At 40.1% G+C, this 26,534-nt stretch overlaps 1 protein-coding gene across 5 annotated transcripts in view; it reads left to right on the top strand.

The window, feature by feature from the left end:
• ebf1a (EBF transcription factor 1a) overlaps positions 1 to 26,534 on the top strand; it is a 66,170-nt gene that overhangs the window by 16,064 nt on the left and 23,572 nt on the right. For all 5 annotated transcript variants that reach the window (XM_028459539.1, XM_028459537.1, XM_028459536.1 and 2 more), the window contains exons 7-8: positions 22,168 to 22,249; positions 24,390 to 24,531. In XM_028459539.1, the coding sequence (XP_028315340.1) occupies positions 22,168 to 22,249; positions 24,390 to 24,531 (224 nt within the window). The remainder of the gene's footprint in view (positions 1 to 22,167; positions 22,250 to 24,389; positions 24,532 to 26,534) is intronic.

The following is a 26,534-nucleotide window of genomic DNA, read 5'->3' as shown; positions in this document are numbered from 1 at the left end:
ATGGGGTTTGTTCGTCAGCAGAAATTAAGCACGCGCTGTCCCAACACAGAGGAAATAGGTTGTTTTGTTATTAACAGTCATGGTTGTGTGTTCATTTAGTTAGGTCATTTTTACCTATGAATAAACTGCTTATGGCAGTGGTTGTCAAACTCATTTCAGTTCAGGAGCCAAATATAAAGTAGCTTAATCTTAAGTGCGCCGCAGGAAAACGAGCAATTTCAACAATAATTTCTCCAAAGTTTGCATTTTGACGTATAGTAAAGTAGGACAGATATCAGTCCCTGCAGGATCTTAACTTTTAAATTTCTTACATTTTGCGACTAATTCTTATCTAATTTCTGGAAATTATGAGAAATAATTTCAGCATAATTGAATCCTTTGACTGCAGTCATGTGATAAAAGTGTGGGACAATTGCAATCCTCCAAATATTGTGGAGTTTCATTAAATTAGTGTATTTAGAAGGGCTGAGATATCTACAACTGAATTATTTGGTAATTTGCACAAAAGTTCATTTTTTTTAGTCTTATTTTACTCTCTCCTGCGGGACAAATTGGATGGTCTAAAGGGCCGGATTTGGCCCCCGGACCTTCAGTTTGATACGTGGTCTATGGCATTGTTTACATTTTAAATGAGTAAATTAAAGTCATTCATCAAGAAGTTTATTTTTGTAAAATTTACAATTCGAAAGAATAAATTTGAGAAAATTGAGCATATTTTGTTGTTGTTTTTCCCTTTCTTTTTTCTTATGATCCAACACTGTTGTGGTTTTACTTTTACTTGCTTAGTCAATACCACGCATCATTCTCTGCCTGATCTGGACGCCCTCTCTTGGTCACTATATAACCATAATGAGTCCTTTTTCTTAGGAATCGCCCAAAGAAATCTTTGATGTTGTGCTATTAGAGACAGAGATAGAATGAGGAGTGGGACTGTGCGATGCTGCAAGTAACAGTAACATTTCCCAGGGTTCAGTCCGTGACTCGCCCTAGAAGATGCGCTCAATTTGCTTTTCAAATGAGGCGTGAAGAGCACAAGTGTGTGTGCCTCCCTGTGTGATGCCCCACATTGGAACGTGCATGGCTATGCATGTGTGTGTGGCTGAAACAAAGCTTTGTTTTCTCAGTCCTCTGATCTATGTGGACAGTCTTGCGCTCAGTCCACTAAGTGCTCCCTCTCAGCAAATGTGTTATATTACTGCTCTTGTCGCCTGTCTTAATTGAATAGACACACACAGCTATTCTCTGTAAGGGATACTCAGGCCTCCTCCCCGACACACGTGTGTTCATCTGAAGCTTGATATCAGCCCCTACTGATGATTCATTGTTTACTGACAGTACGCTACATGCCAGCGTTATACCCGGCAAACAGATTTTTCTCTTCCTATCAGCTCCGTAGCCCAGGATGTGAGTCCAGGTGTCCAGGATGAGTGCTTATGACCTGTCCTGTTGAAGCAACATGTAATGTCTGATTGTTTTCCATCAATCTGTCCTGAAAGAATGGATCGCTGGCCGGGCGGTGTCAGCGGTGCGCTCAGTTTCACATGTCACAATGGAAGGAAAAGCTGCACGGTGTGGGGTAGACAGAGAGAAAACAATGTGTGTTGTAATAGAAGTGCAGCCATTCATTATCAAATCATAGCATTTGAATCCATAGTTTAAAACTGCTACCCACGATCATTTTGTATTTGATTACATTGTAGTTTATGCTTCAAAGATCAATGAAACATAATTTACTCCAAAATACAAAAAAGGATTAGAATAAAGTCAAAATGTGGAGATTAAAGTCGAGATTTAGAGAATGAAGTTTAAATATGTCAAAATTTCTAAAATAAACTCAAAATACAATGTTGTGATACAAATTGAAGGTTTGCTATTAAAGTCACATCTACGGAAGCAGACTAGGGTCAATTCACCGTATACTACAACAGTCTCCATCAAAATTGGCCCTAATGTGTTTCCGACTGAATGCTTCCTGTGTTTACGAGCTATAAAAGAAAAAAAGATGTTTGTTATTAAACCAAACATTGAAAAATATTGTAACACTTTTATCGATACATGGCATTTTGTAGAAGGCCACGGTCTGCTGTTTGTTAAAGCTCCTGAAATTTGGTCTAGTAGTGTTTATATATTTTATATTTAGGGGGTTATATAAAAACATGTCTTCATGTACTGTATATATCCATATCAATGTTTTTATTTCATATATCATCCATTTTATCAGTTGTTGTCCCTCGTCTGCTTCCGTAGATTTGACTTCATTTTCAAAATTTTGACTTGAATCTCAACATTTCTACATTATTCTTGAATTTGATTTTTCCATCAAAACTGACCCTAATCTGCTTCCATACCAAAAAGAAAGGCCAAAGATTGAAATTGACACTTGAACCTTTTATTTTATTTTTTAAACACTCTTTTATTGACATTTTCAGAAAAGTGTCATGTATTGCATTGTGGGATTTAAAGTCCTGTAAAAAAAGTGTTTTTCCTTCATTCTTACTGTGATTTGTTTAGCCAGACAAGGAGGACAGTTTCCAGTATTCTCTGTGTTATCAGAATGAAATAAGAACACTTCGATGCATGTGTCTCTGCAACTCCACATCCCACAATGCAATGTGCAAAAACTGTTAACAAACAGTGTTTACGGCAGAGATGAAAACAAACTTTCAACTTTGAATTATGGATCTATGAGGCATATACTATGCATTTATCTGTTTAAAAAAATGTAATGTCCAGCAGCTTTAAGTATTGTTGTATATAAGGGTTTTATGCATTTTATTTTGTCTTCAAAAACATAAATAACAAAACTTCTATAAGCTGTCCAAGTCCAACATCTTTGTTTTTCACTTTTGTGATATTGAGCCTGGCTAATTTGAGCCGTTATGTTAGAAGACATAAAGAATTCTTCAAGGAGATGTGACGGCCGTAATTAAACATAAAGCTCGAGCGTCAACACGCAGACAATTACGGTCAACAAGATTGTTTGATCAAAGGGAAGATATATTCTAACATTTCTAATATATTCTGTTTTACTTTGCATTAATCATCAGCAAATGAGAGCCAGGCACACGTCACTGTTCCACTTCAAACAGCTGAGCTGAATTTAAAGGCCTTTGTTTGTGTTTATGCAACTCATGAGAGGAGACAATGTAAGGCGTAGGCAATCGACTGAGACACTTTGTTGTTTTACACCGCATCACCCCCTTTATGTGTACACTGCTTACTTTGTTTGTTTGTTAGCGAAGTGGCTTGACCTTGCTGAGCGGAGTGTTCGCTCGTTTCCTTTTCTTCTCCTTCTGTGTTTCTCCCCTGTTTTGCTCCACTTCTCTGTCAATCTTCTCTTCTATCTATGTGTATTATTTTTTTTTTGCTTTGGTCCTCCCACTCAAAACCTCCAGCTTTAAGTTTTTTTTTGGTTAATCACACCTGGAATCTTCCCCCATGTTTGAACAACGTTCGTCGGCGGCGTGCTCTGCTCTTCCTCGAGCTCGCCGTGCGTCACGGTAGAGTCACACTAATTATCCCCAGTTATTGGCTTCTCTGTGATTTACATGAGATGCCATTCAGTTAAAACACACGAGACCTTTGCAACCTTTTTCTGGAAAACAATTAAAAGTGGTGTTCGCTCCTCTGCCTCTCCCCTGTAACTTTTTTATTTTCACACTGCTTTGCTGCCTCCCTCTTCCTTTGGTTATTGTCTTCACACAGACAGAAGATGTACCTCCAAAAAAGAATGACGGGTGTGTGTGCAGAGGTGTAAAGAGTGCTGATATATCAAGTAGAAGTACAGTTACTTAGATAGATAGATAGATAGATAGATAGATAGATAGATAGATAGATAGATAGATAGATAGATACTGTAGATAGATAGATAGATACGATAGATAGATACTGTAGATAGATAGATAGATAGATACTATAGACACTATAGATACTATAGATAGATAGATAGATACTATAGACACTATAGATACTATAGATAGATAGATAGATACTATAGACACTATAGATACTATAGATAGATAGATAGATAGATAGATAGATAGATAGATAGATAGATAGATAGATAAATAGATACTATAGACACTATAGACACTATAGATAGATAGATAGATAGATAGATACTATAGATAGATAGATAGATAGATAGATAGATAGATAGATAGATAGATAGATAGAGAGATACTATAGATAGACACTATGATAGATAGATAGATAGATAGATAGATAGATAGATAGATAGATAGATAGATAGATACTTTAGATAGATACTGTAGATAGATATTGTAGAAAGATGGATAGATAGATAGATAGATAGATAGATAGATAGATAGATAGATAGATAGATAGATAGATAGAGAGATACTATAGATAGACACTATGATAGATAGATAGATAGATAGATAGATAGATAGATAGATAGATAGATAGATAGATAGATAGAGAGATAGATAGATAGATAGATAGAGAGATACTATAGATAGAGAGATACTATAGATAGACACTATGATAGATACTATAGATAGATAGATAGATAGATAGATAGATAGATAGATAGATAGATAGATTTTATTGTCATTGTGCAAGACATTAAACTGAATTGTAGCAGTTTGGAAAAGTGTTACGACACATGAATTAAAAAAAAACTTACAAAATGAAAAACACAAATATCTACATACAGTGCAAAGGTACAACAGTGTAAATGCTATAGTGCAATGAATACTTGATAGAAATTGTACAAGTTACTTTCACCCCCCACGTTTATTGTTGGTAATAAATCTTCCCACGGTTCCCTTGCATACAGTAAATATCTCTTGGATAAACTTAAATAGGAAGAAACCAAATCTTGCACATTTGGAACCTAATTTATTTTCCACAAAGGCATCTGTATGAAATAAAAGGTTTGTCAAAATTAAATTCAAAATTAATAAATTACCAGGCTCTAAGTATAGCAGAATATATTTACTCTAAAACAGTGCCCTGTGGGTAACAACAAAATAGGTAGAAACCCCAACCTGAAACCAAGAAAGTGGCCGGACATTGATCAGAAAAGGTACGACTAAGAACACATGGATTATGTTCAATAAAAAGATAATCACAAAAATGTAACAAATTACTTTAGGTCTTTTAAAACGTGCTTAAGTGCAAGTAAAATGACTGACTTGGAAATATACTCAAAAATGTACAAGTACCCATATAGCTACTCAATTACACTAACCTGAGTACTTTGTGTGTGTGGTGTGTGTGTGTGTGTGTGTGTGTGTGTGTGTGTGTGTGTGTGTGTGTGTGTGTGTGTGGTGTGTGTGTGTGTGCGTGCGTGCGTGCGTGCGTACGTGCGTGCGTGCCTGTGTGCGTGTGAGGTGTATCTTCCCTGTATCAAGTGATACCTGCTTGTCCATTAACAGTTTTCCTTTGGTTCGCTCTTGTAAAAAGGCGTTTGATGACGACTTTCGAGCGATTTTTGGATTTGTTAAACAACTATAGTTGGTGCTTCCTCGACTATGTCACATTTGAAGAAGATAAGCACATTTTTACACACCTTCTTCTCCGTGTCGCCACCAATGACCTTTAAAAATCTCACACACACACTCACACATGCAGATACGATGCCCCCACAGGGACTTACAAACACAAACTTACAAGCGGAGCGTTAATGAAGCACGTCTCTCGTCAGTCGTGACGCTTGTGTTAGCGTGACAAGATGTTTACACACACGATCACGGAAGCAGCTCTGATGTGGGCCGGGATGAAAGAGAGATGAGAGGGAGAAGAAAAAAGAGGAAGCAGAGACATGATAGGATGATGTGCCAGGTATGGGCTGTTTTTGTGTCTGACAGCAGGACAGTAGCTACAGTACCCCACTGAGAGTGAGACAAAGAGGGGTTGGAAGAGATAGACAGACAGACGACTTGGTGGAAGATGTACCTGTAGGGGGGAAAAAAGCTGACACAAAAACAAAAAAAAAGGAAGAACTCCTTTGAATCCACCACTTTCTCAAATTGGGAGGAAAACAATTAGATCCACCCACTTCCCCTTGTCCTGCAGTGTAGATTACAAATGAGCAAACCTGGCATTTATCACATTACTACAAACATTTATTAAAGCCGGTTCCCCTCTAAAGCAGCAGAGATAACAGTGGGTAATTGCAGAGACTGGCTCTATTAGTTAAGTATGCCTAATGTCACTGCCTCAGAGCATTAATGGACGCCGTAGTATTATGTTCCTGTGCTCATTACCACCCCACTCCCCTTCAAATAGAGACACACACACACACACACACACACACACACACACATACATTCACGCAGCCTCCCTCCTCCATTGACCCTGCAGCAGGAGTCTGTGCCACTATAATGAGAATGGAAAACACTGCTCCACAAGACACACATAAACACCGACACGCACACACACACACCACATGAGACATTACAAGAGGACAGAGGGGTACAACACCATAATCACACATGCCCAGGGAAACAATTGTGCTGTTATCAGAGTGATCATATTATAAAAGTTTAATAAACACCAAACGGCCTAATGGTGAATTAGCCTGTATGTGCCCTGTGTTGTGTCAGGCTGTAATTAGTGATTTAAGAGACAAACAAATGCTTTTTAGCCACTGTTTTTTTTTTTTTTTTTTTTGCAGATCTTCTTATATTTTGTTTGTCCCGTAAAGCTGTGGTTCTCAAACTTTTTTGGCTCAAGTGCTCCCTTTCCCTTATTGGGGAGGGCATCAGACATATATATATATATACATACATATAATATATCTTAAACTAAAGCTAAAGAATACACAAAACTTTACACAAATAATAAAGTGCAAATTAATATGCCACAAAACTTAATCTTTGAGCTTTGCTGATTGTAGAACTTTAGTAAATGAAAAATGTTTTAACGTGACTGTGTGGCTACACGTCCACAGCACTATGAACTACATATCCAGGACAAAAACATTGTAAACTGTTGATTTTAATTGGCGCGTATGATATTTCAATTGTTAAAATTGTCAATGTGTTTTTAAGCAGCGTGACTTGTATTTTAAAGTTAAAAAAAAAAAAAAACATTAGTGTACTCTTAACTTTTTTTAATTTGTATTTACAAATGCACCCTGTAAAATAAGTGGAAAGAAACAGTGTTTATGCTTTTTGAATAGATTTTTACAGTTTTTAATATGTATTTAATATTTTTACAGTTTTTAATATTTCCTTTCATCTCCCATCTGGTGTGGGACCAAGACTGACCTTTACATTTTCAGTTCATGTTCTAATCAAGATCATTTTCATCATCATTATTATGATTATCATTTTTAACTAAAAAATAAACATTATAAACGCCCACATTTTTAATGCTTTCATTTGTTAAATTCCCACTATCTTTCAGTACCCCCTGTTGTGCCATTACGTACCTTCATTTGAGAAACACTGTCGTAGGAAATAATAAATGTTGGTGTTCGATTTTGGAGATTTTGAACTTGAGGATATTAGAAGTCACACTCGCAGACAGTTGCGCAAACATTAAAAGAGTGAGAGGAGAATTTGGCTCAAGCCCTCGTCTGGTTTTCTAAGTGGTACTTGAGATGTGTGTGGAGAGAGGCAGGCGAGTGCTTGAGATTGTTGAGTTGGAGGGGGAGCAGGAGCAGGATAGAGACGAGAAGAAAAGAGAAGAGAAGACACATGAAGAGATGGGCCTGAATGATGTGAAATAATGACGTGAGAAGAAGGAAAGTGATTCCCTTAGCTTTCACAAGTGAAAAGCAGTTATGCATCTGTTGTGTCTGTCGCGTCTGTGTGAGTGTGTTAAGTTTGCATGCAATGGAAATGGATAATTAAGTCGATGACAACTTAAAATCTACAATCACAACGGCAAATCACTTTTTATACAGGCTCATTCTTCATTCATCAATATTACATCAAGGCCCAAGACTGAGTCAGTGTAAGGCAGCAGGAGGGTGAGAAGCAGATGAGGAGGGAGAGTGTGGCTTTGGCCCAGTACTGTGCGTGTGTGTGTGTGTGTGTGCGCGTGTGTGTTTGAGGGGAGGGGGGAGGGGGCATCTGCTGAGGTTGTAAAAAACATTGCTTCCAGCATACACAAATGTGCACCTTGCAAGTAAATGTGTATGTGCAAGTGTATGTGTTGTTTGTGTGTGCTTGTGTGTGTGCATGTGCACGTGCTCAGTTGTGCATGCGTGGTCGCCCACTGAGTGACAGCTGAGTATTGATTTGTGGGAGGCCCTAGTGTCATTGGACCTAGTATGGACCAGCAGGCACACGTGGAGGTCAGGGCATGAAGTTTGTGTATGTGTGAGTGTGATTGAGTGTGTGTGTGTGTGTGCGTGAGTGCGTGTGTGTGTGTGTGTGTAGGACTGTGGAACCAAGTGTTCAGTAGCGACAGGCTCAAGCCTCTGAAGGAAAATCAATCGTGTCATAAGAGGAAGGTTTCCTCCAGCCTCCTTTTTTTTTTTTTTTTGCTCTCTTTCTTTCTTCCTCCTCTTCTCGTCCCTTTCCTCCTATTTTTCTCCCTTTCACCCCCTCACTCAAGAGGTCACCCACAAACCCTCCATTGACACCGCTGGATTCTTTTCTGTCTTTTTGTTTTACCCCAACACATTCACACCCAAGAGCAACTGGGGTAGCATGTGTTGATGTGTGGATCAATTCGAGAGGTTATCCCTGCAAAAAAAAAAAAAAAAAAAAACGAAGCCATTAGAGACAGCACTGATCCTGGTTCAGCCCTCATTAACTAAAAGGGCATGGTGACTGTGTGTGTGTGTGTGTGTGTGTGTGTGGGGGGGGGGGGGAGGTATAAAGGAGCAGTTGGTGTTGTCATATTTATTATTCTGTTAAATGGAACTTTGATTTAAATAACTTTTTTTTTTTTTTTTTGTCAATTTAAGCTGTCCTTTAGTTATTTATCGTTAAAGATGAGTGCGCACACACACACACACACACACACACACACACACACACACACACACACAGGGCATGCATCCACCTGTTCTCCTCTCCCCTGTTTTGCCTGAGGGGACTTAGTCTGAGAGATAACAGTTTGAGTGGGGCTGCTGCAAAACACTAATCAGACCTAACACTGCCTAATTAGCACAGAGTCCACTGATTGGCTTACAGCAATAATTAACACAGGTGAGAATAATTAGCTCCCCATAGACCTGTGTGTGTGTGTGTGTGTGTGTGTGTGTGTGTGTGTGTGTGTGTGTGTGTGTGTGTGTGTGTGTGTGTGTGCGTGTGTGTGCGTGTGCGTGTGTGTGTGTGTGTAGGATGTTATTATGCAGCCTTGGTCCCCAGTGATAGTAAGGAGACAGAGGGAAGAATCAAACTCATTACTGAAACCAGGCCAACTTGTGTTAGGTGCTCTGCTTTCCCACACCCAGAGAATTAGCCACAGCAAGATTCACCTCCTGTTCCTCCCTTCATGTGTGTGTGTGTGTGTGTGTGTGTTCAAAATTCTCTCCTTTAGTCCTCTACTCTTGTGTCTTTTCCCCTGAAGCCTCCTTTTCGCTGATGACTGAAGGTGCGTTTGAGGAATCTCTCCGCTAGGTGAACCTGCTAAGATAAGATGAAATGGCACGAGACATATTTCTATCATCTTTTGTCTCTCTGGTGGTCTTTTTCCTCCCTTTTATCCTTAACCAGATGCCTCGTTGCGCTCTCTTTGGAATAAAAAAGATAAAATGAAGGGAAAAATTATCTTGGCAGATTCTACTCCCCTCTCCTCCTCGTACACCTTGACCATACACTGATGAACCAAGCATGTTGAGCATAATCTTGCCTTTTCGAGATGTTTTTTTTTTTTTTTTTTTTAAACTGTGAAAAAGAGACAAAGAAAGAAAACAGGACACAGTGCTGTGTTGAAGGACTGGCCGTCATTCATCAGTCTGCGAGCAGCATGGTGTCCTCCATCTCACTCTCCCTGGTTATTTTTACCAAAGTGCCGTTTCTTTGATCAACCCAACATCACAGAGAAGAAGACGGGCATGCAGACGTTGAGAGGGGGTTAATATTGGAACACAATTGACGGCTTGTCACTTTTAGCTCCGAGGCACCAACGTTGTAGAGTAGTTAGTTAGGAACCGGTGAGAATGAGATAGAGGGGAGTAACGCATGCACACTCAACCCCCCCACCATGAGCATTTTGTGTGCTAAATAAATAACAAGCAAGGATGTAAATCTGTGTTTTCCTCAAGTGTGGCTGCTCCGAGGATGTATTTTTCATGTCAAGACTATTTAGAGTAGCTGAGGGATGCAAGATGTACTATTAATACATTTAACCCCATAAACTGTGCATAAACACACACATAGAGTTTTGGTCTCATACATATAAGGTTTTACCTGACCACAGGTGCACCACAGCATTAATATGAAGCTTCCACAAAGTTGAATCCCACCACCTTCTCCATCTTAAGTCAAAAACACCCGTTCTCCAGGATGTGCCGGAGGCAACATCAGCTCAAACCTAGGAACTCATCAGAGACATATTGGAGGAGAAAAGCTTACTGTTGGCTGACTGATCTTCAGCCTTTTGCTGACAAGCCCCTCATTTTTACTGGATCATTTTCCCTTCTTTTATTGTTGTTCATTTGTGGTAAACACAACAGCAGACAGCAGAAACCGATGAACAAAGTGCTCACTTAAACAGTAGCGCAACATCACACCGAGCTGTCTGTGCTGCACACTTAAACGGAAATACACAAATATGAGACATAACGCAAGAATAGAAGAACTCACAGGCAGCTTTATGTACACATAAGAGCTATTAAAATAGTATTTATAGTGGGCATTTGCATAGCAGTTGACTTTTTTCTTCTTTTCCTGCACACACACACACACACACACACACACACACACTTCTCTCTCTTTTCCCAACACAAACACTCTGAAAAACGAAATGAAAGAAGGTTGATTGAGGCACAACAACGAAGGCTGTTTTTTTTTTTTTTTTTTTTTCATATTTCCTGCTTCAATAATTAATATGCATGAGTTTTATGGCCGCTTAAGATGCGATCAATTATTCATTAACAGCATGTTAATTGCATCCACAGTCGTGAATTTTTAACAAAACACTAAATCAATGGGGTCGAATGAGCAGCAATATGGACATTTTTTATAAGCTTTGCCAAAAATTAGGTTAGACTTTAATGAAAACAGCAGAGAGGAGATTGAAATGGGACACGTGAGGAATAGAGGGGGAGAGTATTTGCTTAGAAGACAGACAAATCAACTAAATGCGAGGTTGTTGTGTTGTAGTAGTATAGTCCGTGACTCCTAACCTTTCCTTTTGCTTTGTCTCTTTTTTTTTCTAATCTGCCTCGTTTTCAAATGAAGAGGACGTAATCTCTTCATCTCTGCCTACTGTAGCCAGCCTTTTTCCCTTTCAAAGACTCCAGACGCCTTTGTCTTGGATCCTTGTGTGCGTGCGTGCGTGTGTATGTGTGTGTGCGCCTGTATGTATGTGTGTGTGTGTGTGTGTGTCACAGCGGTGTCTGGACAGTGACATTTCTCTGCTTGGATAACCATCACGCCCTCTGTCCGTCTGTCCCTCCAGCCATGACGCAGGGTAATGTCACCTGTCAGTCTCAAACTCCTACTTACAACCGCATGCCGCCACCCCCTACGCCCCCTCCCCACCCACCCATTCCCTCAGCTTCACCTCCACCTCCAGCTCATCCCACATGAAACACTGCCACCCATACCGCCACACCTCACACAACCCAAACTGCGACTTCACTCGGACCTCACCTGGTAGACAAATCGCACACCAGTTTCACCACGATTATCCTCTCCTTCACCACCTCATAACCACATATCCTCCTGCTCTTTTGCTATGTCTTTTATCCAAATGGCAGCCCCATCTCCTCTTTCTCCTTGTATTTGGCCCCTGGACCTTAGAATATGGCATCGAAGTGATGGTGATTATTGTGAATGCTAAAGTCAAGGGTGGGAATCTGACTTTTAGTTGGGAAACCTAGTGCGCCTGTTTTCAATTACTCTCCCTGCACTGACAGGGTGGAGGTTTATGCATTATATGGGAATGTAATTGACTATAACTGCCCTTTTAACATTGACCAGGTGTAGAGCTGAGTGTGTGAGATTAAGCCTCAGGTCCTGGCTGTTATTGTGAGTGTGTTTGTGTGTGTTTGGACTGTCTGTGCGGTTATGTGGTTGATGATGTATTTATACCCTTCTGATGGGAGAGCTGCTGCCCATTAGCACCACATTTAGGTACACAGTTTCTACTATGGGTGTTTGTTCCCTTGTGTGAGTTTTTAGAAGAATCTGCCCGAGTGCATGTGAAGAATGAGAAGGAAAGTAAGGAAAAAGCGCAGGATACAGATACAGCCAGCTTCAAGGGGGGCCTGACTTTACAAGGACAAAGTCAAAATGGGCCCATTCACAAGGTTGACACACTGTGATTTGTATGTATAGTAGTGTGCCGCCTGAGGGGCACTAGCCCAGGGGCTATCACAGACACCCAGACCAGTATAGCAGCAGGGGGAGGTGGTGGAGGTGAAGAGAGAGAGAGAGCGCGTGCATGTGGATGTGCTCCGTCTGTGCGCCAAAGTAGTGTGTTTGATGGAGAGAAAAAAAAACATCAACAGGCTGTCAATCAAGCCCTCGCCACAGCTTGTCACTCCTGGATAGGGCTCGTCTGGGAGAGAATGGGGAGTCCCTGGGACCCTGTGAGGAGAAAGGTGGAGGAGGCAATGGCAGGGGAGGAGGTGACTGTCTATCTCAGAGACTCCAGCTTGATTTGATATTTGATAGTGAGTGTGTGGCATTTGAATGCAAATCAATTTTGATTGTCCCACCGTCTGATAGGGTTAAGAGGAATCTACAGGGGATATGCAGGCGTGCAGGAGTATCAGAGGGACTCTAGGAGACGTAATACAGAAGAGAATTATTCATATGAATCTTATTACTCATCAATTCATGAGAATCAAGTTTTTTTTCTTTTATCCAGAAAGCAATATAACACTATTTAATGAGTGGAAATAAAAAAAGCTAATGGGTCAGATGTTTCTGAAGTATGGTTGATAGGGCAAGGGTAGTTCACTCTGGTGTATAGGGTAGTGGGTTTTTTTTTCAGCATGCATGTAGAGGACTGTTTAAAAGTGAGCTTACCAAGTAGATAAACTGACGAACAGATAAAGGGTAAGATAAAGAGAGTATTACTGCAGTATGGAAATCTGATACTCAGTTCCCTCCCAATTAGAGCAGTGACTTCTGAAATGCCATAATACCCATTAATTAGTAGGCTGCTATTTTCTCAGTGATTTAGCTAATTAGTCTGCAAGGCTCTTGTACATTATATGGACCATTACTATTGGGTTGAAGCCATGCACACACTGGCTTATACTCACTCATGTTTGACACCTTCAAAGTGGAGGACATGCCTGTGCAATAATTTCCCACAGTTGAATGACCCTTGTTGAAGTGAAACCATTGTATTCTTCAGTAGCCGTGTCGCAAGTGAGGCAAAGCTGAAGATAGGGGGGCGTTATTGACGTTGCACCTGCTTTTTCACCTCGGAACATGGTATTATATGTGCTGATAAAACGCAGCAAATCCTGTGAAAAACTAAAGGGTAGCTATTCAGTTCCCTGTGTAACGATTTGGTGTGTGTGTGGTTCTGCGCGTGCATCCTCTCCTCTTTACTTGGACAGTCCATCAGTGTCTCCCACCAGACGGACAGGCCACTGACACAGCACCACGCGGCCTGGAAACCTCTTCAATCACTCTCTCACTTTTCCCTTCCTGTCAGACGACACAAAGCTGTGATTGATCTGTTGTTTGCCCACAGTGGTAAAACTGAGAACTTGTCTTGTAAATATTGGGGGGGCGAAGAAAAAAGGAAAGAAGACCTCAGTTTGTGCAACAATTACTTCCATGTGATTATCTAACAACTTCATCAATAATCCAGCCTTACTGTTGATGGTCATCTTTAACCTCTGTGTGCGTTTGCGGCTGTGCGTGTGTGCGTGTGCGTGTGTGTGTTGTTGCAGCTTGATGAACTTCATAAGTGTCCCATCACCACTTTAATCAAATTACTTATGAACCAAAATTGACAGTTTTCATTAATTATAAAGGATTATTCTAATTGCAATTCAAATTTATTCATTTAGAACAGACGGCATTCCGTAATGTTTCAGGAAATTTGCATATTAAATGGAGAGGGGAGGTCATTAGTTATGCTAATGCATGCATGGTTCCTTATTTTGTGATTGGTAGGCCATATGTAGCAGGCTGGGGGTTTGCAGGTGAGGAATCTAGAAGGAGCCGTAATGTGTTGCTAAACACAGAGCGACGATCGGCCAAAATACACAGAGGTGTAAAGAGCACTGATGCATACTACTCGAGTAGAAGTACTGTTCCTTGAATAAAATTATACTCAAGTGCAAGTCAAAGTAAGTCATGCATAAAATACTCAAGTACAAGTAAAAAATAGCTCAATTAAATAGTACTCAAAGTAAAAGTTACGAGTTACTTTCACCTCCACGTTTATCTTTGGTAATAAATTTTGCCACGGTTCCTTTGCATTCAGTAAACATCTCATGTATTAACCTAAAAAGGAGGAGACAAAATTTTGCACAATTGGAACACAAAGACATCTGTATATAAGAAAAGCTTTGTCAAAATGTATAAGTCTTTTTGAAAAAAAATAACACCAGTTAATTAAATTCAAAATGAAAAAATTCACAGGCTCTAAGTATAGCTAAATTTATGAACTCTAAGACTGAGAAAATAACCTCCATTTAATGCTGTTTTGGCGCTGTGCATTATGTTTAATACGATTGGTCACCTATGATGTGATGCATTTAATTGTTGTCATTTCATTTTTTTGTCCGTTGATCATTTTAAAACAAAAAATTATAATTTACTCAGTAATGGTTGGGTGTTGAAATGTAATGGATTACTTTTCTTCTTTTAAATCGTGCTTAAGTACAAGTAAAATGAATGATTTAGAAATATACACAAAAAAGTACAAGTACCCATAAAAGCATCTCAATTAGAGTAACGTCAGTAATATGCTAGGAAGCCATGCGTCTCTGCTGAGTATCAAACTCCCTCAGTCTTTCCTCTCTCTCTCCTTTTCTGGGTCTCACCTCGTCTCTGCTTCCACTTTCATCCCTTAAGACTCATCAGATGGAGCGACTCTTCACCTGAGAACAAACATGGCACACTAACTAAGTTTCTGATTGCTGATCCTGCTGCGTTTAGAAACATAACCTTGAGTCTGTGTACAGTTAGTTATGATTTAATATGGTGCTTAAAGGGACCAAAAAAAAAGAAGAACTTTGGCAAGCGGCACATTCATCCCCACAATGTATGGGGCCGGTCTCGGGTTGACACAGTGCTCTTTATCAAGCTATATTTAGTCAATGCATTATGCATTAAGTTTAACATGTGCTTAAATCAACACTATCCAATATGACTACAGAGGTCTTCAACTGAAGCTAGAGAGGAAAGGAGATCAGTTAGGGTAAATGAACGCAGGGACGTTCGCAATCACACAATCACACACACCCTTTGGCAGTATGGCCATGTCTACCTAGGCTGATGACAGCACCATTATTCACTGCTCAGTCCCATGAGGGCAGGGTTTGCGCTGGACAGCGTAGCAGCTTGTCGGCAGGACAGAGGCGAGGTGAGAGGGACCAGGACCCTTCATTACTTCTCTGGTCTGGGGGCCTTGGAGCCTACTTCTCTCTTTTCTTTTTACTCTCTCGCTTCTCTTTGTCTCTGCCTCCATCAGATTAATGGGCCAGGCTCGGCAGAGGAAGTGTTTCAATCAGCACTGCCTGCCAAGATTGTCCATCACTCAGACAGCCCCATATTTATCATGGCTTTGATTCTCAGACATGCACACACAGTATACACACACATGCACAGATGTTTGTCGCCCCTGGGAGATGTAGTGTAAAGCAGGGCCACAGGTAGACTCAGGCTACAAGTTGTTGAACCCAGCAATCCCCTCTCCATTATACAAGATACATGATATCTCAATGTCTGTCTTCTAATGCTCCCTGCACAGTTTTTTTTTCAGTTGAATTTTGAATGATCCTTTTTGGATGAAATGGATGAAACACAATTGGTTAAGTGTCTCTGGGACTTCTGTCCCTAAGCTGCGACCGAAGCTCCAGCTTCAGGGGAAGCGAGGAACGATCTCTCCCAAGCAAGGCATCTCCCTGAGCGGCGAGGGCACAGCCAGAATCCCCCTGTGAGTCACCGTCTCCCTCCTCCAGGGTCCATTTGTTCTGAGAAATATTTAACGACGGGGCAAATTCAGCTGACACGACATGCACACACATCAAGCAGATAAAGAGGACGACGGGACAGTGGGCAGAGTGAGCTGGAAATGAATTTTTCAGTGCAGTGAGATGTTCTATTTGAATAAATCATGACACTTAAGATAGACATGAGGGCAATATAGATAGAGATGCCCCACTACTTTGAAGAGTTGAGGCGAAGTGTGTGTAGGAGAGTCTGTTTGTGCACATCAGCCCCAAAGGTTCTCTGGTCTGTGTTTTATTTTGTCTGACCTCGTGCTAAACTGAATGTTTCCAAACTAGACCAGTGTGGGCTAATACATCTTGGTTTCCGAGGCTGATGGCCAAGCTCAGAGACAGACCTGGTTCTGGATTATTAATGTCACCCCCCTGTGGAGCCAGGTCCCCCCCCCGGCCTCACCCAGTGCCCCCTTACACTCCTGGGGTCAGCCTGCATGGCTCCTGGTGCAAGGCACCCCTCATAAATCTCCCTAAATTAGTGTGTGTGTATGTGTGTGTTTGTGTGTGTGTGCATGCACATGAGTGTGCTTCCATGCCTGAGACCCATACTGCAGGCAGGGAGGGAGACGGGTCGCCTCAGAAACAAGCTGCTCTGGCTCCTGGTGGAAGTGTTAGTGATGCATGACGGAAAGAGTGATAGAAGGAGTTGAAGAGAAGAGAGAAGAAAATGAGCAATACATCACAAGAGCAGGAAAAGGAAAATATATAAAACTTGAGCTGCTAAAGACATTGGAATCCGTGCGAAAGGCTGCATTTGTAGTTGAGCATTAGTCTAGCACTTTATTCTGCTGCAAATATTTACACTTAATTTGAACTTGTCCTGGACTTCATTACAATCGATTTCCTGAACAAATCTCAATGCCTAATTGCTGTAGAGCAGGATCCTGCATTCTTCTACCTGCCTAGATTAGTTCAACATGTCCCATGGTGGTAACAGGCATGGGGAAGTGCTGTTGTGTCACTTAGTTAACCCCCAAGACAAATGGCTCCCCTCTGGAGCAGAGTGAATTACACACCTCATGAAGCATATTAGGAGCGAGACACAGTGCTTTTCTTCTGGAGATGATTCGTACAGCAGGAATAGATGGTGGGAGAGGGAAGAGCTGAGTTATGGCATCACCTGCAGCCATTTTTCCTGTGCATCGGCATCTCAACAGCACAGAGCAGGAGAGGGTGTGAAGAATGTAAGCATTGAGACACAGCGATGCACAAAGTGTAACCGGAAAGAGATTAAAAACCAGCATTTCAAAGTTATCCGTGTTATTTCTGACAAGGAAACCAACTCCTTGCCTCATTTGTGGCTAATAGTAGAAAATTATTAGAAAATATAACAGAATTGTCCCTCGGAGGCTTCCTTGCTGTTAGCTAATCGCTTAGACAATCTTTATCACTGCAGTAATAATATTTAGATGCTACAGGGATTACTTAAAAGTTGTGTTATAATTGCTTTCCTTGTTTTGTTTTTTATGAGCAGGGGATGATTTCATGTTTAATTGCTCCAAAGTGACAAATAATGCCCATTATGATATGATGAAAGCGTGAGATCATTAAATTACCACAGCAACTGGCTGTATGTGTTTATTCCTTCGCTTTCGCTTTAACAAATTTATGCCAAGAGGCTTGGAGAGGCCAAACAGTTATTTACACAAATCCACTTCCACCGCTGTTTCAGGGTTTGGGGGTAATTACATGAGTGGAAAATGGTTTTTATTTCATTTAATCCAGCCGGTATGGTGATTTACACCCATAATACGTGTAAGCTGTGCAGTCTGTAAAACAGCTTGAAACCAGCAAGAGGTTGAATTAAAAAAGCTGTGGAAGCAACAATAATCAAAGAGTCTGAGGAGGTAAAAGATGTAATGAGCCATGTCTTGAAAGGAAATAGTCCTCTGCGGTTGGACAATAAGTATGTACTGTATGAATGTATGTATGAATGTGTTTATGTATGTGGAATCTCTTTGTAACACAGGTATATGTGCTGCTGGGGATGAATTAATTATAAAAGATTGGGGATTCAATCCCAAAATAGGTTTATACAGTGATGATGGATGGATGGACGAACAGATGAAGTCAGTCCCAACTTGTTTAAAAAAATCAGCATATTGGCTTACTTTGGTTTGTTTTTGTCTTTTTGTATAATACAAATTGTATAATTTGTTCATACAGTAATTCTACACTGGACGGCTCATTAAATTCTGAAGACCAGACATGGCCCAGGTTCATGTCAACCAAAAAAAAAAATGACAAAAATATTAGATGTGGTGAAAATAAAAAGATAATTGATTAATCATAAATTCATTATGGCAGTGGCTATCCATATGATTGCCGTATCAAGATACCAACATTCTATCTGTACTCAGCCCCCCTCATTGGCCAGTTTAGGTCACGTGACTAAGACTAAACCTAACCCTAACCATAAAAATAGTTGCGATATAGAGTTGTGACCTTAACCTATACATAACCCTAAGACGCTACATACGTGTACTTTGGTAACGGTACCAATAGCACCGGGGGTTTTCCGTACCACACTTTCTTTCATTATTGACCATTATGAATCGATTTTTCCATTTCCAATTATCTAATTTAAGAATATTTATATTATGCAATATGGCAACACATTGACACAGAGTCATTGTTGTAGATGTTTTGATTTTGTGCATTGTGTGATGAATCAAAAATTCACACAGCAGCTTCAAAGTTTTGTGAACGCTGATAATAAATAGTTGAAAATTCATGAGATTTTTGAAAAGGCGAATGTCACAATGTAATCAGTACCACGGCAATCCAAAATGTCCCCAGCAGTTTGACAAAAAAAAAACATTTCAAGTAAACAATGAAGTTACAAAGTTAATTATCAGATTTGTATTATTTCCACTGTAAATTCTATTCAGTCCAAAGTCGTCCCTCAGAGCAGATTTAATGTGGTCAGATCTGTGTTATACCAACAGTTTCAATCGTTAATTAAAATTTTGTTTTTGCAAAGTACAAAAAAATAAACAATGCAGAAGCTGAAGAGAGCAACTGTCGTTCACACGAGTTAATCACACATCATGTTTCCCATTCACATGTCAGCTGTCAATCAGATTATCCATAAATCCTTGTTGTAATCTCTTTGCTATTCCATAATGTTCATCCAGCCCACCCGCACACACCCCCTGTGCTGATCCGTGTAAATGTGTGCAGCGGTGATTTCAGTCCCTGGGCTCCTGGGGAGATGAGCTAAAGCACTGGAGGAATCAACTTGCTGTAGTTTTGTAATGCTCCAACGTGGTTGACTCCAGACACCTTAAGTCATGTAAATAATGAATCAGATGATCTGTGCATGTGGAAGATCAAGGAGACATGCTGACATATAGCACAGTGAATGAGGCATGCTGACTTCTTCCCCCTGCAGGTTATTTTTTTCTTTCAGTGTCTTGGGGGTCTTCACTTTTCCCTCCTTCTTCTTCCTCCTCATCCTTTTCTTTCTTCAATCTGTAATATTTAACCTCATGATTTAGTCACCTCTGACTCCAGAGACCCTAACTTTTCTCCATCCGCTTATCCATCAGCCATACATCAGGGGAGAAACAGAGGGGAAAGATGGTTGGTAGAGAAAAAAAAAATCAATGAATTAAACAGAAGGTGCAGCGAAGGAGGCAGAGTATGTTCATGGACAAGTGGATGTAGTCCACAGCTGTCTGTAAGGCTGCTCCCTGACCCTGAGGAGATAAGGAAGTTGGGAGACCCTCGGCCTGTGGGGTCTAACAGCCCAGCCCTGGAAAAAGAGAAAAAAAAACTCTCCCTGCTTCATGAATTATTGAGATATTGGCCTCCTGCTTCTAAAATATACAGGAGGGTGGTCTGGCTCTTCTTTCAGATTTCACATACAGTCTACTTCATCACTCTGTCCATCTTTCCATCACTAGCTGTGTTTCCTATAGTGATTTTTGCAAAATATAAGCGATATTTCTAAATGTTGACAAAGCATAATTGCGCTTTGAATGTGGTGCCAATAAAGGCTGTTTTGGTAGCAGCCTCGTAACGCCCATGAAATCTCATCCAGCGAGACTTTGCTGCAGGAAAACGTACGCTCCAAATCTCTTTATAAAACTCTGTATTACTTTGTTGTTTGTCTAATATGGCAGTTATCATTTTTAAATATAATGCTAAGAAATGTCCCGGTCTCCTCTTCTATCTAGTACTGCGTCATGTTTTTGTGGAGAGAGGTGGTCATGTGACCAGGTACGTCGCGTTCTGTGAAGTGTTTGCTGAAAAAGTGTTTTCATGGCGCTTTTGCGACACAATTCAATATCAAAACGTCTGAAATTCCTCCTCATAAAAGCGTAAAAACGATATTTTAGTGTTTTTTCAAAATTGATGTTTCTATTTCCAGTTTTTGTGGAGATATTTCGATTTTGTGCATTTCCAAAGGTAATGGAAACGCAGCTACTTTCTCTTTTTTTCTTCTCCTGTGTCTTTCCCCAAGTTGTCTTCCTCTCCCCTCATTCAGCTTTGACCCCCTGTGCTATAGCGCAGCTGTAAATCAAAGGACAAACAAAGCCAAAGCAAGACAACAGACCATAATAGTGAGACAGTTGGCTATTTAGATCATAAGAGAGTTTTTTTTCTTTTCTTTTTTTACTTTAAGATGTACTTCTACCACTAACCAGCTGTCATGCATTTAAAAGTACATCAGGAGAAAAAATCACCAGTTCTTGTGTTACATCAGATGCCCGTAATGCACACAGCAGTTTGAAATGAGACACAACTCTGGTTGGTCCATTTATCTTCTTTGCTCTCTTGTTTTTCTTTTTTCGTTGCGTGTGTGTGTGTGTGTGTGTGTGTGTGTGTGTGTGTGTGTGTGTGTGTGTGTGTGTGTGTGGCATGATCATATCTAAGGCTGTTGGCTTCAAACACGCTGCCCAGTGCAGAATCCCAGCCATAACAAATGAACAGAAGGAAGAAAATAAGACATATGAAAGAAAAGCTGAGCAAAGGAGTGATTCTCTCTGTGGCTGTTGCAGATCTGTATTGTAAGCACTTTCAGCTGTCAGCACTTCCTTCAGCTACCTCAAAGGAAGGAGGAGGGTCTGAACTGGGTGGGGTGGGGAGGTGGGAAGGTGGGGGTGGAAATGTTGTAGTTTTATTCTCCCCACCTTTTTGAGGTTCCCTGTTTGTTTGTACACCGCACCGTTTGTTTGCTGTGGTTCATTTGATGCACTTTTTCTCCGACTGAATGACAGACAATGTAGATATAGACAGAGTAGAGAGGTAGTGTGCACCTCCCGCTGTACTGTACCTTCACTTAAAGGAGAAGTTGTTGGGGCCTCAACCCCGAGGGTGTGGCCAGGGAATAAATTGTCTGCCGTCCCCCTTCTGCCCCCCGCCCCCCCCCCCCCCGGCTCTCTCCTCTTACTTCTGCGACCCTCCCCTCTCCCTCCCTCTCTCATTAAGTATTGATGTGGCTGGCCATACTTGCCATCTCAGCCTATTAATAATGTATGGCAGGTGCTGTTGATGTGGTCTCACACACTGAGATTGAGAGAGGCAGGAATGGCAACACTATGCTGCAGAGTAACTACAGCACAACCTCTGTCACATGGCTGGTCTATAGCTGGGAAAGGTGGGGTGGGAGTCCTTCGTCTGATGAGCTGTGGCTCCAGCACAGAGATGGATATTCAAAGCAGCACCTTTACTCAATATCCTGGAGCTGTTTTTACATAGAAAACTGAATTTGTCATAAACAGCTGACGGATGAGGACGGGGGAAGTGTATACAGCCGTGAATGCCAATGCCGTTTATTTCATTTGTGTTTCATTGAAATGATCGTATTGTTTTTAAATGAGTCACTTAAACTCAACTGATTCTTTATGTGTCCTCCAACGCAGGTTTTTCCTCAAGTTCTTCCTGAAGTGCAACCAGAACTGCCTGAAGAACGCTGGGAACCCTCGAGACATGAGGCGTTTCCAGGTGATAGAAAAGTGCCTGACAGCATGCAGTGTGCAACAATCCTTTATACTGTATGTGTGTCTAGAGTACAACAAACCATGTATATCATCACTCATTATTACAAGAAAACTGCGGCTGCAACAGCTTATTTCCCTGCAGAGAGTGGAACAAAAATATTTACAATGTGTTTCCCATGGGTAAACTCCTAAAGCAAGGAGAGCAAAGTATGCATTGTGCAAAAAGTTAACACATATTGTTAAAATATATAATTAGGATCAAATATTACAACAAAAATGCATTTCTATAAGCTTTGATTTGATTCGATTTCTTTATTTATTTTCGATCATGTAAATGACAACTTAAAAACAGTTTAAAATAAAATAAATAAACATTAGGAAATAACAACAAAACAGCATTTTGCATCTTCAAACTCTTACGCATCTCACTTTACATGAACGAAAAGGAGTAGGAAAAGTATAAATTTATCATTTTCTAACATTACTAAAACTAATAAACAATCAATGCAATATAATAATCACACAGAAACCATGAAATAATATTTTTTTACATTAACCACACATCCTTTTCAAATGAGTACCTTGTGGGAATTAATTATCAACATACCTCTATGCATAAAAACTCATTTTTTTTAATTGAAAACTATGCTTTCAGGTTCACTACTTAGCTGTCCTTCCATTTGCAATGTTCTGTGTGTATGAAACCAATGAGCTCTGTAATCTAAACATGTATTATTATTACATTTACATGTTGAATTTAGATCTTGTTGACTATGTGAAATATGAAACTAGAGCACTTGAGGTGATAAACTTTAAAGACATTAATCATCCAACTTTGCATCTGACAGCTCTACAAATCATTGTGGCCTCTTTTTGTGTTTTTACAATCTTTAAGCTCTGGATGACACCTGCAGCTGTCTCACTGTGTTTCTGTATATTAGTCAGATGATGTGTTAACATTTATGCAAAGAATTGCCATTTGCCTTTTATAAACAGCCACTTAAAAAAGTGGTTTCACTTCAGCTAAGCTGTCGGCTTCTCTAACTCCTAGGATGATTATGAGTGCGGAATTAGGGATTTAGGCATCAAAGAATAATCGTTTCTATCCAGGATTTTGGTTCACAATGTCAAAAAAGTCACTATATTAATTAAAACTATATAATTGTTTTTTTAAATAAAATAAAATTCTCTCTTTATTAGTTTTAATAACCTAGTGAAAGGAAGGAGGGTCACAGTTCACAGTTCACAAGTCTAATTCTTTGCTATAAAGTAAGTAATTGTTCCAAGTTTATTTATTGGGTATATATGATGTCCTGCTTTTATTTTGCTTATACCAGTGGTTCCCAAACAGGGGTACGCGTACCCCAAGGGGTGCAGAAGCACATTGCAGGGGGTACTCAGAAAGATTTAACAATTCATTTAAAAAATAATCTGGAATAATCTGGTTTCTAGTTCCTTTTTAGGCATAAACAGTATTATTGCAAAGGAAAAAAAAAACTATATTTGTTTGCAATTTATTGAAACAGGATTATTTTAAGCTCTAGCGGCCATTTTATCACACTTTTAGGAGAAAATAATTAGCTACATTTTACATCGGTAGCCACATTTTCTTACTATTGAAGTAATTACATAAAAGTTGCATTGGCAATTGTTTTGAATTTGTAGATTAAACCTGAGGGAACCAATGTTCAAAAAAGCATGTATGAAATGAAGAGGGGGTACACATGAGTTGACAAAAATGCAATGGGAGTACACTGGATAAAAAAGATTGGGAACCACTGGCCTATACTAAGCCCATAGTATTATTCTTTATGATTTGTAATTTTATTTTTATGTGCAAGCATTATTATAAGGGTCTTAATGCATTCCATTAACAAAGACAAAGGTGAGAGAGAGAAAAAATGAAATGCCTTATGTATTGAGAATTTGCACAGGATAAATCCAACAATACAAATCAATTCAGAATCATAAGGTATGTACTTGAGCTGGAAACATAATTCATTACAAGTCTAATAACTAAGGTGACCATTTACTATTGTAATCCTTGACTCTAATCAACAACCTGTAAGATATTCTTTTTAATGCTGCGATTTTGATGAGCCCAGTATTCATTCCTTGTTATTGTGTGCTTTTCATTTTCTCAGGTGGTTGTGTCAACTACGGTGAGCGTGGAGGGTCACGTGCTGGCCGTGTCGGACAACATGTTTGTGCATAACAACTCCAAACACGGACGCCGAGCACGGAGACTGGACCCCTCGGAGGGAACGCCGTCCTACCTGGAGCACGGTATTAAGAGCAGGAACAAACCCTGGCTTTCTTTGTCTTCTTTACTTTCTTTCTCTCTCCCCCCACCCTTCACCCCTCTCGTCTGGCTCCACGCTCAACACTTTCTGTCTCCACTCCGTTTCCCTCAAACCGTCTTTTTTTTTCTTATCTTTCTCTCCCGTTTCCTCCCCATTTCTTCTTCTTTTGTAGGGTTTCTATACCTCGAGCTGAGTGAGTGGTGGCTCGGGAGTCTCTTGTCTTTCCCTTGTGGCTTGCTCCCCTCAGGTCTCTGCCTCTGGGCCTTCTACTCTGCCTCACATAAGCACTATGTGTCTTATGAGGTCTGTTCTGCTTAAAGCCGACACTGGCTTTATTTCCTCGGAGACCTGCTTTTATCCTTCAGCCCCTCCATCACTCCCCATCCCTTAGGTTTTCAAACACACCCATGCACACACTAAAAAGCCCATGCACACATGTACACACCCCCACATGCACAGTCAAACCCAAACCTTTAATACTTCATAATGACATGTGCACATGATTTAGGAGCTTGCACTGACTCCCAAGTCCCTAATCCAGTTATTTTCTCATTTCGATTTCCCAGACATTGAATAAGAGAAACATATTTTTTTTCTTCATAGAGGAGAGTCAACTTCAGGGATGATAATGACAAAAAAAAACTAAGAAGAGCTTTACATGATGGCCTCAAGTAGATTACATTAAGATTTAATGTAATGGTTAAGTCTTTCAAATGACTGTTCACTTGAAGCACGGTGGACCACTTGTCCCTGCAACTGGTCCCAAATGATTAGAGAACTTGACAAAGACGAGACATCTTAGACATGCCACTAAATAGAAGAAGAAGAAGAAGAAGAAGAAGAAGAAGAAGAAGAAGAAGAAGAAGAAGAAGAAGAAGAAGAAGAAGAAGAAGAAGAAGAAGAAGAAGAAGAAGAAGAAGAAGAAGAAGAAGAAGAAGAAGAAGAAGAAGAAGAAGAAGAAGAAGAAGAAGAAGTCATGCTCATTTGCAGATATTGGGGTGTTTTCTACTTTCTGCTTTTCTACACGGACGTGAACAAGGACAGTGGTTTCTCATTGTCGGGTTTATTTCCCTTCTTTCGTTTCTTTTTCTCATTTGGATTCAGTTTATGTGCAGAATACATAACTTTGGGGCCCATTTGAGGCAGTAATAGATGAGCAGTGCAAAGAATTGAACAGATGGTACAGAGGAACACCCCAAAGTATAATCCTATCACATGGATTCACGTTCCACCATCTGGTTAATCCACACACACACATTCACACGCGCACACCAAGCGCACATAATATCAGCGGCTGTGAAAAAGAGGCATCTTAGGCCATGATTACAGCCACAGATTGCTGCTCGCTGAATGCTGATCTCTGCAGGCGTATCGGGGGCTAAATATCAGTCCAGCTTGTTGGAAAGGATCAACAGAACAGGGAGTACGACAAAGAGCAAAGGCCAGGCTGCAGGGAAAAAGTCTGCCTAGTCTAAAGTGGATTATGCCACTTTACAGAATAACAGCATGTCGGACAAGCTGGGTATCTGTTGAGGAGATGAGATTTAGCTGTATAAACATATATTCTCCCCATGTTGTTCTTTTCTTCAATCACGTTCACTAATCTCCAAGAGTGTATCGCCAACGGTTGAGGTCAGAAAGCTCATTTAATACCAGATATTAACAATTTGTTTTGGCTTTTTTTATTCCATGTATTTTCTCGGAGTAAGATGCAGAGAATATGCTTAGATAGAAAACACTGAAAGATTACTAAACACATGACAAATGTTTTAAAGTGATCAACGGGCATTGTGAAACGACAAAAAAATGAAATGGCCAGACAACAATCAAATGCATCACAACATAACCGAAAAACCAAACAGCATTGAATGGAGGTTATTTACTCAGTTTTTGAGTTCATAAACGTAGCTATACTTAGAGAGTTAATTTTTTATTTTTTTTAATTGAATTAATTAGTGTAATTTTATTTAAAAATGAACTGTACAT

Source organism: Gouania willdenowi, chromosome 10 (assembly GCF_900634775.1).
Source record: "Gouania willdenowi chromosome 10, fGouWil2.1, whole genome shotgun sequence".
In the NCBI taxonomy this organism is placed as follows: Eukaryota; Metazoa; Chordata; class Actinopteri; order Blenniiformes; family Gobiesocidae; genus Gouania; species Gouania willdenowi.
Note: the sequence above shows the minus strand (reverse complement) of the source record. Positions and strands in the feature narration are given on the sequence as shown.